At 49.4% G+C, this 18207-nt stretch overlaps 1 protein-coding gene across 2 annotated transcripts in view; it reads left to right on the top strand.

Moving 5' to 3' along the window:
- Nucleotides 1-6953: 6953 nt before the first annotated feature.
- Nucleotides 6954-18207, top strand: part of CTSH (cathepsin H) — a 28684-nt gene continuing 17430 nt past the window's right edge. For both annotated transcript variants that reach the window (XM_023193393.1, XM_023193394.2), the window contains exons 1-6: nt 6954-7151; nt 11428-11459; nt 13196-13301; nt 14546-14616; nt 15518-15622; nt 18058-18144. In XM_023193393.1, coding sequence (XP_023049161.1) covers nt 7061-7151; nt 11428-11459; nt 13196-13301; nt 14546-14616; nt 15518-15622; nt 18058-18144 — 492 coding nt within the window. In that variant the 5' untranslated portion in view covers nt 6954-7060. The remainder of the gene's footprint in view (nt 7152-11427; nt 11460-13195; nt 13302-14545; nt 14617-15517; nt 15623-18057; nt 18145-18207) is intronic.

Here is an 18207-nt window from a genome sequence, read left to right as displayed (position 1 = left end):
TGGTCCCAACTGTGTCTTTGTATTTCTTTGTTCCCTCTAAATCTTGCACCCACCTGCAAACACCATCCACCCATTTTTGCTTCTCAGGAGAGACTTATCAAGGCACTCACAAGCCTATTCAGGAGGTGAGTACAGCACCTCCAAATGTCTCTATTCCAGGACCCTAAGCCCTTCAAACATCACCTTCAATGCCACAAGCCTTTTACCATCTGAACTCAGAATAAACAATAACAACTACTGTTACTGCTACTGCTACTGTTTGTGTTGTGTCTGCAGAGAGCCAGGCTCTGTGTTTGAGCACTAATGCATGAGTATGTTCCATTTCACTGAAGACACAGGAAACCAGGGGAGTGATTTTCAAAATATGTAACCACCAGTGTGGAGTGGGTACTGAACCACTCAGACTAGCGGCCAAACAGGTGCACACTGGCTAAAGATCAGTCAGCTGCAGGACACCCTGAAAAGTCATGAAGGATTAAACATGAGTGTGTGGTGCAGATCATTAATTCAGGAGCTCAGGAAAAGGAAGTTTCCATAAAGGGGCAATTCAACTGGGGTGAAATTTAGAATAGGTTGAGGAGGGTTGTCACATGTGTCCATGTGAAGAGACCGCCAAACAGGCATTGTGTGAGCAACAAGGCTGTTTATTTCACCTGGGTGCAGAGGGGCTAAGTCCAAAAAGAGAGTCAGCAAATGGTAGTGGGATTATCATTAGTTCTTAAAGGTCTGGGATAAGTGTACAAAGTACATTCTTAAGGGCAGGGGAGAATATATCGTATCAGGTACACGAGCAGGAACAAATCACAATGGTGGAATATCATCAGTCAAGGGAACTTTCACTTCTTTTGTGGATCTTCAGTTGCTTCAGGCCATCTGGATGTATACATGCAGATCACTTAGATGGCTTAGCTGGGCTCAGAGGCCTGACAAGGGTGTGGCTGAGAAGGAGGAGAGGTGGGGAGAAGGATTGAGATGGGTCTGTGTCCAGGACAGGAAGCAGATCTGTGAACTGATACTGAGCGCAGAGGTGGTGGGCATTACAAACAGGATAAGGATATATCACAGAGGGTCTTAAGTGCAAAGCAAAGGAGTATAGGCTGTGAAAATTTGTGAACAAAGAGAGGCTGAAGGAGTCCCTGGAGAAGAAACAGCTGGAGGCTATAACTGTGTGATTCAGAACTCCTGCCTCTGAACTCCTACCTCCCCCAGAGGCAGGAATTATGACAACTAAGCTGGGATAAGCTCACACTGCACAGGAGTTTGCAGCTTGCAGAAGAGTCCAGAAACGAGTACTCTATCACAGGGCCAGGACTAGGGTGAGAGCAGCGAGGCATATTATTGAGGTGCAAAATGTAAGGGGGTGCCCAAAAATGCAGTAATCAAGATAAATAATGCTCGAATGCAATATGTTTTAAAATGAAAAGTTAATGCAAAAAAAAAAAACACATGGTGAGCAAAATGTCACATTTTAAAATAAATATGGGATCAGGCCGGGCACAGTCTCTCATACCAGCACTTTGGGAGGCCGAGGTGGGCAGATCACCTGAGGTCAGGAGTTCATGACCAGCCTGGCCAACATGGTGAAACCCCATCTCTACTAAAAATGCAAAAATTAGCCAGGCGTGGTGGCGTGTGCCTGTAATCCCAGCTAATCAGGAGGCTGAGGCGGGAGAATTGCTTGAACTGGGAGGCAGAGGTTGCAGTGAGCCGAGATCATGCCATTGTACTACAGCCTGGGCAACAAGAGTGAAACTCCATCTCAAAAATAAATAAATAAATAAATACATGATCGACCTTTGCACTTGCACAGCATAACCTCGCTGCTTCACCCTGATCCTGGCTGTGATGAAACACCAGCTTCTGGACCTTTCTGCAGCTCTTCACACTTTTCTTGGCTGTGGGTGCAGCATCTCCAGTGTTTGGCCAAAGAGGTGGTGTTCTCCATGTTCTCTGACTTTCCAGGGGACAAATAGTGCCTTCTCATTCAGTCAATGGACATTTTTCAGGCTGGCCTCCTCTGACCCACAGCCAAGGGAAGTAACCAAGGTGGCTAGGCAGGGTGTCTCCTGGCCAACAGAACTAACAAGAAGTTCAAATTCACATTACAACCCAACTGAAGCTGCTTTGGTGACTGAACCTCCTTGATGCAGACTTATACCCCTACTGTATTCGTTACCTTTTCCACTCTACAAACTTTGGTCACTCAACCCTGCATCCATCCATCGCTCCTTCCACCCATCCATCCAACAATAAAGCTGTTTGTCCATCTTGCCGTGGACAGAGCTGTCTATCCAGCCATCCCTTCTTCTATCCATTCATCCATACATGCATCCAAACACACAGCCAGGCACCCAACCACTGAGCCAATGCTCCACCCACCTACCATATAAAATCAGCCTGTGGATGTGGAAGGAGTCCCACCTGTTACCAGCAGGCCTACTTAACTTCTCCAAGTCTCAATCTCTTCGTCTGAAAATTGAGTATGTGTATGCTCATAAGGGCCTTCACAGGATTGATATGAACAGTAAATAACAAAACCCATGTGAATGGTGGCTATTATATTGCTATTGTACAAAAATGAACATGGCTAAAGGCCCAACTTGTCTGCTACGACGTTGGCTCTAACAGATAATCTGGAAAACCAGTCAAACCTGTGGTTAACAGTTGCAGTGGTGGGGGAGGGGAGTGATAAAGTTGTGTTATCCTTTTTGTTATCCCCAGATTCAGCTTAAGAAAAAGAATAAATGGCTGCGGGGCAGGTAACAATGACTAGAACATTCATGCAGGAGGCATTCTGCATGCAGGCATTGATTGCAGATTCCAGGACCTGTGGTTAGTGGACTCCTACTGATGTTTCTGGGAATTCTAGACCTGGAAGTTCAGGAAGATAGGCAAGCCTCAGGACTCACTGTCATCACTTGTTCCCATGGGGCAAATGCTTTAGTGGAGTAGAACTCTGGACTCAGGTAGCCAGGAATTCAAATCCCACTCTTACTTACTTGTATGGCCTTAGACAATGTACGTAAGTGCCTCAATTACCTTATCCATACAATGGGGATTTAAAAAGTGAAGATTCTGCTGGGTGAGGTTGTGGTGGCTCAGGCCTGAAATCCTAGCACTTTGGGAGGCCTTGACAGGTGGGTTGCCTGAGCTCAGGAGTTCAAGACCTGCCTGGGCAACATGGAGCAAACCCTGTTTCTACTAAAATACAAAAAATTAGCTGGGCGTGGTGGCAGGCACCTGTAATCCCAGCTACTCAGGAGGCTGAAGCAGGAGAATTGCTTGAACTGGGGAAGCAGACGTTGCAGTGAGCCGAGATCGCACCATTGCACTCCAGCCTGGGTGACAGAGTGAGACGCTGTCTCCAAAAAACTAAATAAATAAAAATAAAATAAAAAGATTCACAAAGTTGTTGTTGTTGTTGTTTTTCCTTTTTTGAGATGGAGTCTCGCTCTGTCACCCAGGCTGCAGTGCAGTGGCACAATCTCGGCTCACTGCAAGCTCTGCCTCCCGGGTTCACGCCATTCTCCTGCCTCAGCCTCCCAAGTAGCTGGGACTACAGGTGCCAGCCACTACGCCCAGCTAATTTTTTACATTTTTTAGTAGAGACAGGGTTTCACTGTGTTAGCCAGGATGGTCTTGATATCCTGACCTGGTGATCCGCCCACCTCGGCCTCCCAAAGTGCTGGGATTACAGGCGTGAGCTACCGCACCCGGCTGATTCACAAAGTTTATTTGTGTGAAGCACTTGGAGCAGGGTCCAACACATCCCCACAAGAGGTCATGACTCTGACCATGGATAGGCCTGCTCTCTGCCCTTGGCCTCCCAGCTTCCATATGCACCAGACCTTCAGACCAATGAGGCACCTGCCAGCTTGGGCGTTTCATCTGGTATATTGGTTTTCTCCTATTGTTGTGTGCTAATTACCACAAACTTAGAGGCTTACAACAGCACAAATGTATTCTATGGAAGTTCTTTAAGTCAGAAGTCCATGTGAACTTGGTTGGTTCCCTGGAGGGTCTCGGGGAGAATCTGCTTCCAAGCTCATTCAGAGTGCTGGCAGTGCAGCTCCATGCTGGTGAAGGGCTGAGGTCCTGGTTTCCTTGCTGGCTGTCACTAGGGTTATTTCCAGCTTCTAGAGGTTGCCTGTGTACCTTGGTTTTTGGCCCCCTTCAAAGCCAGCAGTGGCAGATAGAGTCCTTCTCATGATTCAGAGCTCTCTGACCCCACCTGCCTCATCCCTCCTCTAACTTCTCCGACCTCTCCTTCTGTCCCATCTCTCTGACTCTTCTCCTATGCTCTTCTGCTTCTAAAGGCCCACATGATTCCATAGGGCACCTCGGATAACCCAGGATAATCCTATTTAAAGTCAGCTGATTCAAATGTTAATTCCATCTGCAAAGTCCTTCATGGCAGTCACTAGATTGTGCTTGAGTGAATAACCAGGAAACAGGAAGCTTTCGAGTTCTGCCTACCAGCCCTGTCCAGCCAAGACGGTGCCAGAAGCTCCAGTCCTCAGCCTCATTTCTGTAGAGGTGCAGAGAACTGGAACCAGGAGAAACCCTCTCAGAGGCGACAGCTAGTTGGAGACAGAGAGTCAGACAAACTCACTATGAAAGTGTGTGCAGGTAGCAAAGGACAAAAAGCACACAACAGAGCATCAGAAAAGCCCATGCATGGCAGGGAGTCACTATTCTGGTGCCATGCTCAGGGCCAGGCATTTTACCTATAACTATATTTAAACTGCATGACTGTATCTAACTACCCTGGAAAGCAGGGACACTTGCTCCATTTTACAGATGAGGAAACTGAGGCCCAGGGGGAGGGGGGAACCACTTGCTTAGGTCACACAGTGAATCTGTAGTATGGCTAAAACCAAACATCGGTTTCCAATTAACCAGGTCAGTGCCCTCTACATCTCAGCACCCAGGGGCCCTGGCCTGCTGGAACGATCCACAAAGGAGGGTCACCAGGGACCTAGTGCAGTGGGCAGCTCTGGGGTCGGAGGTCTAGTATGCAGAGCTTTTAATTCTGACATTCTCCAAGTGGCTGGGATGGGCAGAGGGGTGAAGCATTCCAGGCACACTTGAAGGGCAGGACATCTGCCTAGGGAGGACACCTTTATCCCAAGGCCAGCGACTCACGTTCCAAAGAGTAACCCAGCAGGGTCTTTTCTGAGACATTTGCCTCAAAGTACAGAGAGGTTGGTCTCACCCATAGGGGCATCCAGACAGGGATGGAGTCACAACCTAACGAAGATCTGCTTTATCTGAAAAAAAGTGCCTGCTGGAGCTGACCCCTGGTCCCATGGAGATTCCATGTCCACGTGCCACACCGGCCGCAGGAGAGGAGAGAGACTGTGGGGGAGGCTCTTTAAATGCAGATTTCTGAGCCCTACCGAGACCCAGTAGGTCAAATCCCAGGAAATAAGTCCAGGAATCTGCTTCCCCAGGTGAGTGAGGCAGAGTCTGGCTAGAACATCAGGGGATAAAACACCAGTAGGAGGGAGGCCGTGAGAGAGCTCAGATCTAGCTCCACTCACAGGTTGGAAAGACACATTTTTAAAAAGAGCGGGCAGGGCATAGAGGCTCACACCTTTAATCCCAGCACTCTGGGAGGCTGAGGCAGGAGGATCACTTGAGCCCAGGAGTTTGAGACCCCATCTCTACTAAAAATACAAAAAAAATTAGCTGGACTTGAGCCTGTGGTCCTAGCTACTCAAAAGGCTGAAGTGGGAGGATCTCCTGAGCCTGGGAGGCCAAGGCTGCAGTGAGCTGTGATGATGCCACTGCACTCCAACCTGGGTGGCAAGAAAGCCAGGCCCTGTCTCAAAATAAATAAATAAAAATTTAAAAATGAAGAGACAGAGGAAGAGAAAGCCCAGAGCAGAGAACACTGCAGTAGGTCAAGGCTGGGTTCAGACACTCTCTGCATGCAGACTGGGAAAGTTACAATCTACTCTTGGGGCCTCAGTTTCCTCTTCTGTAAAATGGGGGGTCAACAACATGCCACTTTGCAAGGTGATGATGTAAGTGAAGAACAGGGTGCCACTGGGCACTCGAGGCTACAGCACAGGCAGTTCTAAATCACCCTTTCCTCACCCAAAGCAGTGACAGCGCCAGCCTTCTCAGCCTGGAATGCACGTTCTTCTGTCTGTCTCACACCCACACCCTTACATACCATCTTTTTCAGCTTTGCGAGCTTCAGAGAATGGCCCTACAGTTCTTAATGTAACTTCCTCAGCAGAAAGACTAAAATGTTTATTGATGGGCAAAGCAATTCACAAGGAGGGTGTCTAGCTTCTCCAGTTGTAAGTCCACTCCAAGCAAAAGGGAAGCCAGGGGAATGTGGTTAACCAGGGCAGGGACACGTGGGGAGTGTGGGGGAAAGTCTGAGGTGGAGACACACAGGGACATGGGGGGGTGTGAGGTGGTGACAGGCAGGGAGATGGGGGTGCAAGGTGGAGACACGCAGGGACATAAGGAGGTGCGAGGTGGGGACTGGCACGAAGATGGGAGGTGCAAGGCTGGGACAGGAAGGGACATAGTGGTGTGAGGTGGGGAAATGCAGAGAGATTGGGGGGGTGTGAGGTGGGGACAGGCAGGAAGATGGGGGTGCGAGGTGGGGATACGCAGGGAGGGGGGGGTGTGAGGTGGGGATACGCAGGGACAGGGGGGACGTGGGGATGGCGACACGCTGGGAGAGGCAGAGGCCAGGCTGAGACCTCCCCGCGCTGTGCCAGCCAGTCCAGGCAGATCGAGGACTCAGCCAGGCCTGATAGCCAGACAAGCCCTTCCTCCCAGAGGAGATAAGGGAGCGACGCGGCGGGGCGATACGTGAACTACAGCGGGAGGGTTAGTCGGCGCCGCCCCCTCCCGCAAGCCTGGCCCCGGGGGAGTCCCGCCCACCCCGCCCTGCGCTCGCTCCGCCCTGCGCTCGCACCGCCCCGCGCTCGCACCGCCCCTCCGCGGTTGTGCAGCCCCTCCGCACTCGCAGTCGCAGTTGTGGGCTGCCACCTCTGTGGACCCTGAGCGTCAGAGCCCAGCCGCCACGGCCACGATGTGGGTCACGCTGCCGCTGCTCTGCGCCGGAGCCTGGCTCCTGGGAGCCCCCGTCTGCGGCGCCGCGAAACTGTCCGTGAACTCCTTAGGTACGCAGAGGGGGCGCCGCCCGAGGGGGTGCTGGCAGGTCCTACAGTGGACGCCGGGAGAACTTGGCGGGGGACGCACTGGGCTCCGGAGGAACGGGGCAGAGCTTTCCCCGGTGAGAGGCCAGGGACTCTGCGTGCTGGCACGGGGAGGGGTGAACTGCATTATAGGTGGGGGGTTGGGGGGACGTCTCGGAGGGTAGGCGGCTTGTAGGACCAGAAGAGCAGATGGGCTGAGTGTCCAGGGTCCAGCTTAGCCAGGCGGCTCTCCAGCCTAGAATACCAAAGGAGCCCGCAGCTCCTTCCGCCTTCCCCAACTGAGGACACAGAGTGTCACACAGAGGACTCTGATCTGTCCCTGCCAGAGGCGGGCAAGGACTTTCCAGCCTTCTATAGCAGCTTCCCCCGGGACTTGGCACACAAGGGATCCCCATAGTGTCCTGGGAGTCCCATCTGTAGAGTAGGTTGGACGGGCTGTTTGAAAGAGTGTGCAACGGCAGCAGGGAAAGCACTCAGACCAGCAGCGCTTTTAACCGCACCCCAGGGCCCATGGTGTCAGGTGGAGCCCCAGGACTCCTCTTGTTGGCCAGGCTGTGACTGGTCCAGCTTCGTGCTGCCCTTGCACCCTGTCTACTGCCCGGGCTCAGGCACCGCCCTGGCTGAAGGCAAGGAGCCTGCTCTTCCTTACTGCCTCTCTCCTTTCCTACTGCCCCTGGTCCCAGCCTCAGCCCACAGGCTCTGAACTTAAAGACCACCTGCCCCTTTCACAGAGAAAAGTAGCCAAGAAACAACCCGAGGAGCCAGGAACCTAGGGAGGGGGGTGCTCTGAGCTCTGGAGGAACGGAACAGGGCTTTCCCCCAGCTAGAGGCTCAGGGGATGGGAGAAAGATCACCGAGGCTGAATCTGGGCCGGAGAGTTGCCTCATTCCTTTCCACCTATTTATTTAAAAAGCCCCCAAGTCTTGCAGACCTCAGTGGGTGGCCAGCTCCAGGTCAGTTCCCGCCTAAGGAAAACCCAGCTGCCCCAAGCGAGGGCTGCTTGGAGGAGGCTGGCACTGAGAGACTGTCTGAATTCCAGAGCAGGGCTTGGCAAACTTTTTCTGTAAAAGACCAGATGGTAAATAACTTAGGCTTTATGGTGGTCCTGTAGCAACTACTAACTCTGCCATGGTAGTGTGATAGCAACCATAGATTGTATGTAAGTGAGTGAGTGTGACTGGGTTCTAATAAATGATTTTTATGGCCACTGAAATTTCAGTTTCAAATGATTTTTGGATGCTATAAAATATTTCTTCTAACCATTCAAAAGTGTAAGAAACTGTTTGTAGCTCAGGAGCTGTACAAAAACAGGGGCCAAGGACCGGGTGCAGTGGCTCACACCTGTAATCTCAGCACTTTGGGAGACCAGGGCAGTCGGATCACTTTAGGTCAGAAGTTCGAGACCAGCCTGGCCAATATGGTGAAATCCTGTCTCTACTGAAAATACGAAAATTAGCTGGGTGTGGTAGCCAGGCGCCTGTAATCCCAGCTACTCAGGAGGCTGGGGCACGAGACTCACTTGAAACCGAGAGGTGACGATTACTCCGGCCTGGGGACAGCGTAAGACTCCATCTAAAACAGACAAACAGGCCGGGCACGGTGGCTCAAGCCTGTAATCCCAGCACTTTGGGAGGCCGAGACGGGCGGATCACGAGGTCAGGAGATCGAGACCATCCTGGCTAACACGGTGAAACCCCATCTCTACTAAAAATACAAAAACTAGCTGGGCGAGGTGGCGGGCACCTGTAGTCTCAGCTACTCGGGAGGCTGAGGCAGGAGAATGGCGTGAACCCGGAAGGCGGAGCTTGCAGTGAGCTGAGATCCGGCCACTGCACTCCAGTCCGGGCTATAGAGCAAGACTCCGCCTCAAAAAAAAAAAAAAAAAAAAAAACAGACAAACAAACAGGGGAATACTGTAGTTTCCTGAAACCTGCTCTAAATCCAGGCAAGGCAGCACACATTATGGCACTTTTAAAAGTCCTGACTAGATTGGAATGGATCTATTTGAGGGTAGAGTATGGTTCACCAGCAGATTATTCTGGCCCCAGAATAATCTCCCCAGAGGCAAACTGGTAGTCAGTTGTCCTAAACTCAAACCCTGCCTCCAACTTTTGTCCTGAGTTGAGGTCTGTCTTCCTCTAAAGCCCTCAGCTGCAGCAGGGCACTTAATCAAGATTTGGAATCCCCTGAAACCCTAAAGGGACCCATGTTGGGGAAATGTGCATTTTCACCCAGGGAAAATGGCCATAGATTGGTCTCTGGAACAGGTTCGAGACCCAAAAACAGAGATCTGAATGCTGTGTGGTAGTGATCTTCACACTGGAGGTATGAATCCTTGGGGGAATACAAAGATATTCCAAGTGATGCCGGCAGAGAGTGTTCTGGAAATCCATTTATAGACCTTTTATTTCCAAATGTCCTCTTTGCTAAAACTGGGAGAGAGCCCCTGAATGCAAGGGGGTACCTCTTTCCTCTCATTCAATCTGAACCTGAACCCATGGGTATAAAAACAACAGAGACGGCAAACAAAAAGACAAAACGGTAATAAATCCTTCATATCTGGCATTCTCAATTCCTCAAGGAAACTGAATTGAAGAGGAGAGGACCTCATGGGGGTATCAACTGATAGAGTCTTAAAGATAATGTTGAGTGAGGCCAGGCATGGGGACTCATGCCTGTAATCCCAACACTTTGGGAGGCCAAGGTGGGTGGATCACCTGAAGTCAGAAGTTTCAGACTAGATTGGCTAACATGGTGAAACCCCATCTCTACTAACAATATAAAAATTAGCTGGGCGTGGTGGTGGGCACCTGTAAACCCAGCTACTTGGGAGGCTGAGATAGGAGAATTGCTTGAACTGGGGAGGTGGAGGTTGCAGTGAGCGGGTATCATGCCACTGCCCTCCAGCCTGGGCAACAGAGCCAGACTCCATCTCAAAAAAAAAAGAAGAGAAGGAAGGAAGGAAGGAAGGAAGGAAGGAAGGAGGGAGGGAGGGAGGGAGGGAGGGAGGGAAAAGAAAAGAAAAGGAGAAAAGGAAAAGAAGGAAGGAAAGAAAGGAAAGAAGAAAAAGAAAGGGAAGGAAGGAAAGAAAGAGAGAGAAAGAGAAAGAAAGAAAGAAAAAGAAAGAAAGAAAGTTGAGTGATAGAGTACCATGGGATTGGATGCACAGAAAGGAGTGCAAAGAATCAAATGGCATTGCTCTTAAAAACTGCCTGCATTCCCAGCTGCTTATTTGAGCAGGGTTTCCCAGCCCTTTGACCTATAAGAAACAAAAATAAGACCAGAATTAATGCTGAACCTTTTCTCAATTAAACAGTATTCACTCATGAAAATATAAATCCGTTGTGGGGGATGGGTAGTAGAGTCCTGTTTATTTCATTAAGAGATGCATTTCTGATACAATTTTACTTTTGATGTTTAACAATTACTTTTCATAATGCATAATACATTTGAAATGTTTTAATCATTTGGGACACTAATAATAATTATGATTACTCAATTCAGAAAAAAATTTTTTTTTTTTTGAGATGGAGTCTTGCTCTGTCACCCAGGCTGGAGTGCAACAGCACGATCACAGCTCACTGCAAGCTCTGCCTCCCAGGTTCAAGCGATTCCCCTGCCTCAGCCTCTTGAGTAGCTGGGATTACAGGCACACACCACCATACCCAGCTAATTTTTGTATTTTTGTGGAGATGGAGTTTCACCATGTTGGCCAAGCTGGTCTTGAACTCCTGAACTCAAGCGATCCACCCACCTTGGCCTCCCAACGTGTTGGGATTCCAGGCATGAGCCACCGCACCCAGCTGGAGTAGACAGATTTTTAAATTAACTTCTTACTGAAATACAACATCATACAGAAAGGAGCACAATTCATTAAGTATGCATTTCCACGCATTTTCGCCGTCTATACACACTCGGGTGACCAGTGCTCAGATGAAGAAACAGGACATGAGCAGCACCCCAGAAGCGCTTTCTGTGCCCCCACCCAGTAGGCATAACCACTATCCTGACTTTTAACACCATTGATTAACAGTACATACTTTTTCACGTTAATTTGGGGTATAAAACCAGGAAGAGTCAGAGTTTCTTTTTGCATTCTGCATTATATCACACCATTTTTGATGTTTTAAATTTAGCCCAGTTTTCTAAAATGCAAATCAGTTCTAAAGTGCCCTACTTTACTATAGACTCAACATTAGTGTGATGTGCCCAGACCTAATTTTTTTTTTTCTTTTTACAGAGAAGTTTCACTTCAAGTCATGGATGTCTAAGGTCAGTGCCCAACTTCTTCTTTCTGAAGTTTTTCATTTCACAGTTTCCTGTTATCAAACCAAACTGTCCCAGATTTGAGACAATGAAAGAGGGAATTTCCAACTTTGCCTAATGGGGTCTTTCCAGACGTTGAATTGGCCAAACACTGGGAAAGATGCAGTTAAGTAAATTCCTTCCAAATAGTGGTCCCAAGTGATGAACTTGGCTGACAGCCTTCCAAGCCCTGGGATTCGTTTCTGTATTTTGTATTCAAAGCATATTGTGGAGAATGTAAATTAGTACAACCATTGTAAAAAAAAAAAACAAAAAAACAGTATAGGGGTTCCACCAAAAACTCAAAACAAAACTACCATATGATCCAGCAAGCCTACTACTGAGTATATATCCAAAAGAAAGGAAAATTGTATAATAGGGAGATAACTGCACCCTCATATTTATTGCAGAACTAGTCACAATAGCCAAGATACGGAATCAACCTAAGTGCCTATCAATGGGGAAAGCAAACATGGTGTATATACACAATGGAATATTATTCAGCCGTAAAAATATGAGATTCTGTCATCTGCAGCAACGTGGATGGAACTGGAGGCCAATATGTTGAGTGAAATAAACCAGGCATAGAAAGGCAAATATTGCACGTTCTCACTCATATGTGAGAGATAAAAAGGTGGATCTCATGAGGAAAGACAGTAGAATGGTGACTACCAGAGGCTAGGAAGGGTAGGGAAGCAGGGATGAAGATAAATTGATTCATGAATACAAAGAAATTTTTTTTTTGAGACAGAGTCTCATTTTGTCACCCAGGCTGGAGTGCAGTAGGGCACTCTTGGCTCACTGCAACCTCCAGCTCCAGGGTTCAAGCGATTCTCATGCTTCAACCTCCTGAGTAGCTGCGATTACAGGTGCCTGCCACCACGCCCAACTAATTTTTTTATTTTTAGTAGAGATGGGGTTTTGCTATGTTGGCCGGGTGGGTCTTGAACTCCTGACCTCAGGTGATCCACCCGCCTCAGCCTCCCAAAGTGCTGGGATTACAGGCGTGAGCCACCACACCTGGCCCAAAAATAATTAGATAGAAGAAATGAAACCAAGTGTTTAGCAAATAAGTAGATTGGACTGTAGTAAGCAATAATTTATTGTGAATTTCCAAATAGCTATAAGAGAATAAGTTGAATGTTCCCAGCATAAATAAATGTTTAAAGTAATGGATATCCCAGTTACCTTGAATTATTACAGATGATATGACTATATCAAAATATTACATGTATCAAAAAAAGTACATCAGCTATATATCAATAAAAAATTATACACATTTGTTTTTAGAAAACCAAAGCACACTGTGTACTGGTTGTAAAATCAGTTGAGGAACACCAGTGCTTGTGCTTTTGAAAAATGGTGATTTTTGCCCTAAACTTGACCCAGCACCAGCAGTGGCGTCCAGGAGTGCCCCGCATGTGGCAGGTCTGTTCACCAGTGCCTCTTGGACCGCAAGCTGACTTTTAAGCAGCTGCATGGTTTTCATTCTGGCCACAGGACCCTGAAGATGGGGTTGTTTTGTAATTTCCCAAATTTCTCAACAGAGACTAAGGGCAGTGCCCCGCCCATTAACACAGATTTGGCCTGTGAATGATAGCAGAAAGAAAACCTTCATCTTTCCTCTTACGAAAACAAAAAAGTCTCCCTCTGGGGAGCTGTATCCTGTTTCCATGACTTGCTGTTGGCGTGTTTTGTTTTAGCACCATAAGACATACAGCACGGAGGAGTACCACCACAGGATGCAGACGTTTGCCAGCAACTGGAGGAAGATAAATGCCCACAACAATGGGAACCACACATTTAAAAGTATGTGGACACTTTCCTTCCTGGAAGGCAGTCAGTTAGTGAACCAGCCCATGAAAGGGCCCACTGGGTGCTGGTGGGTGGGGGGAGCAGAAGCCCGGGCTCTGAAGTTGTGTTTGGCTGACCTCAGATTGTGGCTCCGCTGTTACTCTCTGTGTAATGTGGGATCGTAAATTTGGGACAAAGCCGGTACCCCTCTGGGTGGTTGTGAAGTTTACAAGAGACTGTAGAAGCCCCTGCCCCATTCCTGCCGTCTGAGGGTCTAGCCTAGAAGCCAAGCTCTGTCTTTGGATTGTTGTGGGGGGTAGGGGTTGCTCAAGGGCTCAGAGCAGCCCCTGGGAACATCTGCCTTCACTCCAGATTAATTTCACTAGAAACTCACACACACGTCCAGCATATTTGCTAAGGACTCTGAGAAATATTGGTAGTTGACTAAATTGGTAATAAAGGCATCAAGCATGAACTGGAAGGAAACTTGGGCTTGAAACTCATTTCTGCCCAGTCCTAGCCTGTGACCTTCAGGGATGCTAACATGGGCAGTAAAGAGGAAATGAGGCCAGGTGTAGTGGCCCACGCCTGTAATCCCTGAAGATGAGGTCAGGAATTCGAGACCAGCCTGGCCAACATGGCGAAACCCCATCTCTACTAAAAATACAAACATTAGCCAGGCATGGTGGCAGGCGCCTGTAGTCCCAGCGACTAGGGAAGCTGAGGCAGGAGAATCGCTTGAACCTGGGAGGCGGAGGTTGCAGTGAGCCGAGATTGTGCCACTGCCTCCAGCCTGGGCAACAGAGCGAGACCCCATCTCAAAAAAAAAAAAAAGAAAGAAAAAGCGGAAATGATCACGCATCCCTCCTGGGGCTGTGTAGAGACCAAATTAGGCAGCAGGTGGGAAGGCCCCTGGCACCAGTGGAGTGGTTCTTTACCTAGCCATCCATCAGATTGATGAGGGGAGTATCTAAAAAAGTAAGTGCCCAGGCTCCACCCCAGACCAACTGCATTAGCATCTCTGGAGTGTGGCCCGGATATCTATACCATTGAAAAAGTTCCCCAGGTATTTTGGCAGCACTATAAGGGCTGACCTTAGCATACTGAATTATATTAAATACAGAAACTTAAAGGAGATGAGTTGCAGTCGTTCTAAACAGGATACAGGTAAACAGGAGGTTTTATCATTTTTTCTTGTCTCTTCATTAATGATTCACTAGCCACCTGTTTTATTTTGGTTTTTTCCTTCCTCTTTGTAGTGGCACTGAACCAATTTTCAGACATGAGCTTTGCTGAAATAAAGCACAAGTATCTTTGGTCAGAGCCTCAGGTAGGTATAATTCATTGCAACCAAACCTGAATCCTTTTAGTGAAACCTTTGGAATAAATTTGGAGCCTGCTCTGCTTCTAGGCAGATTCAGTCCCATCCCCAGATGCAGCTGAGGGTGTCCCCAGATTCTTTGGGGGAACCAGAGTAGTCAGCTCTCAGCAGTCCAGGCCCATGGCCTTAGCAATGTGGACCCTTAACTTCGGGCTCCCAGATTAAAATATAGATGCTCAGTTAAAAATGAATTTCAGATCAACAACAAGTAATTCTTTAGCATAAGTATATTCTAAATATTGCACAGGATATACTTACACTACAAAGTTATTTGTTGTTTACCTGAAATTCAAATTTAACTAGGTGAGCTGTATTTTTTTTTTTTTTTTTTTTTGAGACGGAGTCTCGCTCTGTCGCCCAGGCTGGAGTGCAGTGGCCGGATCTTAGCTCACTGCAAGCTCCGCCTCCTGGGTTTACGCCATTCTCCTGCCTCAGCCTCCCGAGTAGCTGGAACTACAGGCGCCCGCCACCTCGCCCGGCTAGTTTTTTGTATTTTTTAGTAGAGACGGGGTTTCACCGTGTTCGCCAGGATGATCTCGATCTCCTGACCTCGTGATCCGCCCGTCTCGGCCTCCCAAAGTGCTGGGATTACAGGCTTGAGCCACGGCGCCCGGCCTGAGCTGTATTTTTATTTGCTACATCTGTCTGCGCTATCCTAATGCTCTGGACTCTCAAGGGGACATGTAATTTAGCATTTGGGAGCAGTAGACAGGAGAGGGAAGGTTCTGACAGCTGCAGTCTTTCTCATTCTCTCTTGGTGATTCCATTTTTATACCTGTCTTCTTCTTGTTGTCAGAAAGGTGTTTGGTTTTGTTTATTTTCCTGAAAATAATGTATTTGGTTGTTCCAGAATTGCTCAGCCACCAAAAGTAACTACCTTCGAGGTACTGGTCCCTACCCACCTTCCATGGACTGGCGGAAAAAAGGAAATTTTGTCTCACCTGTGAAAAATCAGGTATGCTTGGCAATCTCCATCCTCTCCCTGCAAAACAGCCACACTCCCAGACAATACACCAGGAAGAACAACTCAAAAGGTCCACAAAACCACCTTAAGCACATCCCTGCCTCTGTTTCCTCTCAGCATCTCTCCAGCCCTCTTCCTTTGAGGGGCCGGGGAGGTCAGCACTTTTCTAGGCTGCTCTGGAGGATCCAAAGTTCCTCTTTATTGGGCTAAAGTTCACTGCCTTCCTTCTCCACGCCTCACATTTTCCCAATGGTCCCAGATCTCTCCTACAGAGCCATCCAAAACATTATGTTCCCTGTGCCCATCTGGACACCAGAATGCCATGCATCTCCTCTTCCCCGCTCCTTCCTCTCCAAGCCACCAGGGTCCAGCCCCTGCCCTGGCTGGCCGCATCCCTCTGGTTAGTCCATGTGTCATGCATCAGCAAGCTTCTCATGGCGGGGGCTGGCCTCTGTGGCCCTCGTTGTGGGGCACAGAGGGCTTGGCAAGGTGAGAGGCCCCGCCTTCCTCCATGGGGGAGCAGTGGGGGGGTCTCAACACAGACCCTGTCCCAGAGTCTGGACCCAGCCCCCGCTGTTCTCCCAGCCTGCTGTGGCCCCTCCCCTAGCAGTGAACCTGCTGTGGCCTTCTTCAGAAAGACGCTGACCTCTGGTCTCTAAGAAATATCAAGTGAAGGTTTCCTTCCTGGAAACTCCTGGCTTTCCATCAAAATTCTTCATGAGAAATGTTTTTTCACTTTCCAAAAAGCCATGCAGCACAGCTTTAAATCCTCCCGGGCTCACAGTGTTCATGGAGCCTGCCAAGTGTTGGATGTTTAACTAGCACCCAGGAGCCAAAGCAAACCTCTCCTTGCTGCAGGGAGTGGAGCAGAAGCCTACCTTTGCCCCTGTGACCTTTTTAGACCCTCTGAGAATTACATGACAATTCAGGGCAACACATAGTAAGTGTGGAAACCTAAACCTGCTCACCACTTGGACAGGTAGGAAAGGGAGGCCCACCAAGAATTTTCCAAGTCCTCCTGTTAACTGATCCTGGGCTATCAGGCAGAACGCAGCCAGCTGGGCTAAGGGAGCAGAATGAAGTACTTCCTGTCATAAATGCGTGCTATCTCTTACTGTGGCCGCTGTGTGGGGATAGAGATGGACAGCAGCCCCAGCGTCCATCAGCTCAGCACCCCCTTTGAGAGTTTCTCACTTTACGGGGGGGAGCCTGAGAGGGAGGGTGGTTTGCCTGAGGTCCAAGGTAAGTAAGTGACAGAGGGGACTCAAAACCGGGCCCCTGCCCCAAGTCTAGCACCCAAGGCTCAGCCCAGCTCCGCCTCCTTCAGCAGTGAGCATAGTCTCCCCGGAAGTGGCCACGCCTGCCTCATTGACTGTCTCAGGGACTGTCTCACCAGGCCGTCCCTCCCTCCCCCAGCTGAGAGAGATATGTAAAGGGAAGAGATTGGGGGAGGCCAGTGTGAACCTGGGATGATGACATGGAAGGCAGGAAGGGGACTTAGAGATATTTCAGAAGCCGAAGATGAAAGACTGAACCAGTGAGGCAAAGAAACAAGGATGAGCCCAAGAGAAATCCTTACAGCAGCCACCAGCATTGTGCCCATGGGGGCGACGCCTGACCAGCAGGATCTGACCTAACCCTGCTAGTGCCCTGCAAGCAGGAACCCTCGCCATTCCCACTTTACAAGCAATGAAGCCAAGGCTTCGAGAGGGGAAGTGACTTGCCCAGGTCACCCACCTGGTGTGTGGCAGAGCTGGGATGTGAACCAGGCAGGCAGGCTGCAGCCCCCCACACCTAACCCTCATGTTACTCTGGAGGTGTTGTGAATAAGGGGGCCAGGCCGCAGCAATGAACTGTCAGAAGGTGGGGAGATGGGTGGATGGGGCGGGTCCCCCAGAGTCTGGGGTGTCAGGGGTGTCTGGGTGGGGTTGTCTGGCAGTTAGTTGGATGTCTGAGCCTGAGTGGAGGTCAGCACTGGGCTAGGGTTTGGGGAGCTGTTAGTTTAACAGGACTGTGGGCAGAATGAGACTGGAGGTGGAAAGGTGAGAGAAGGTTCTAAAAACAGAACTTTGGGGCATCCTTCTACAGGGAACCAGTGGGGAAAAGAGGAGCCAGCTGAAGATCGAGAAGGAAGAGAGCCAGAAGACTGTAGAATGGGGTGGGGGACTCTAGGCCCTGGCAGGATGGTGGGGATTGGCCACCAAGAGGTGGGGATTGGGATGGGCCACCTGCTGCTCCTGCTCCTTTGCAAGCCTCTCAGGACTTGTGAGGCTCACAATGAATGGATCTGGAATAGGGCTTTGTAAACTGTCAAGGCACTTGAGGACTCGGGAGCTCTGGCAGGATCAGCAGAGGAAGGCAGAAGGCAGGGCTGTCTCACGGTGTCCCCATCACTGATGTCCTCTGCCCTCCGCTGGCCTTTCCAGGGTGGCTGTGGCAGTTGTTGGACTTTCTCCACCACAGGGGCCCTGGAGTCTGCGATCGCCATCGCAACCGGGAAGATGCTGTCCTTGGTAAGAAATCAGCCACAGGCCACCCCCTGCAGAGGACACCCCAGCCTGATGTGGGCCAGGCCT

This window comes from Piliocolobus tephrosceles, chromosome 6 (assembly GCF_002776525.5).
Source record: "Piliocolobus tephrosceles isolate RC106 chromosome 6, ASM277652v3, whole genome shotgun sequence".
In the NCBI taxonomy this organism is placed as follows: Eukaryota; Metazoa; Chordata; class Mammalia; order Primates; family Cercopithecidae; genus Piliocolobus; species Piliocolobus tephrosceles.
Note: the sequence above shows the minus strand (reverse complement) of the source record. Positions and strands in the feature narration are given on the sequence as shown.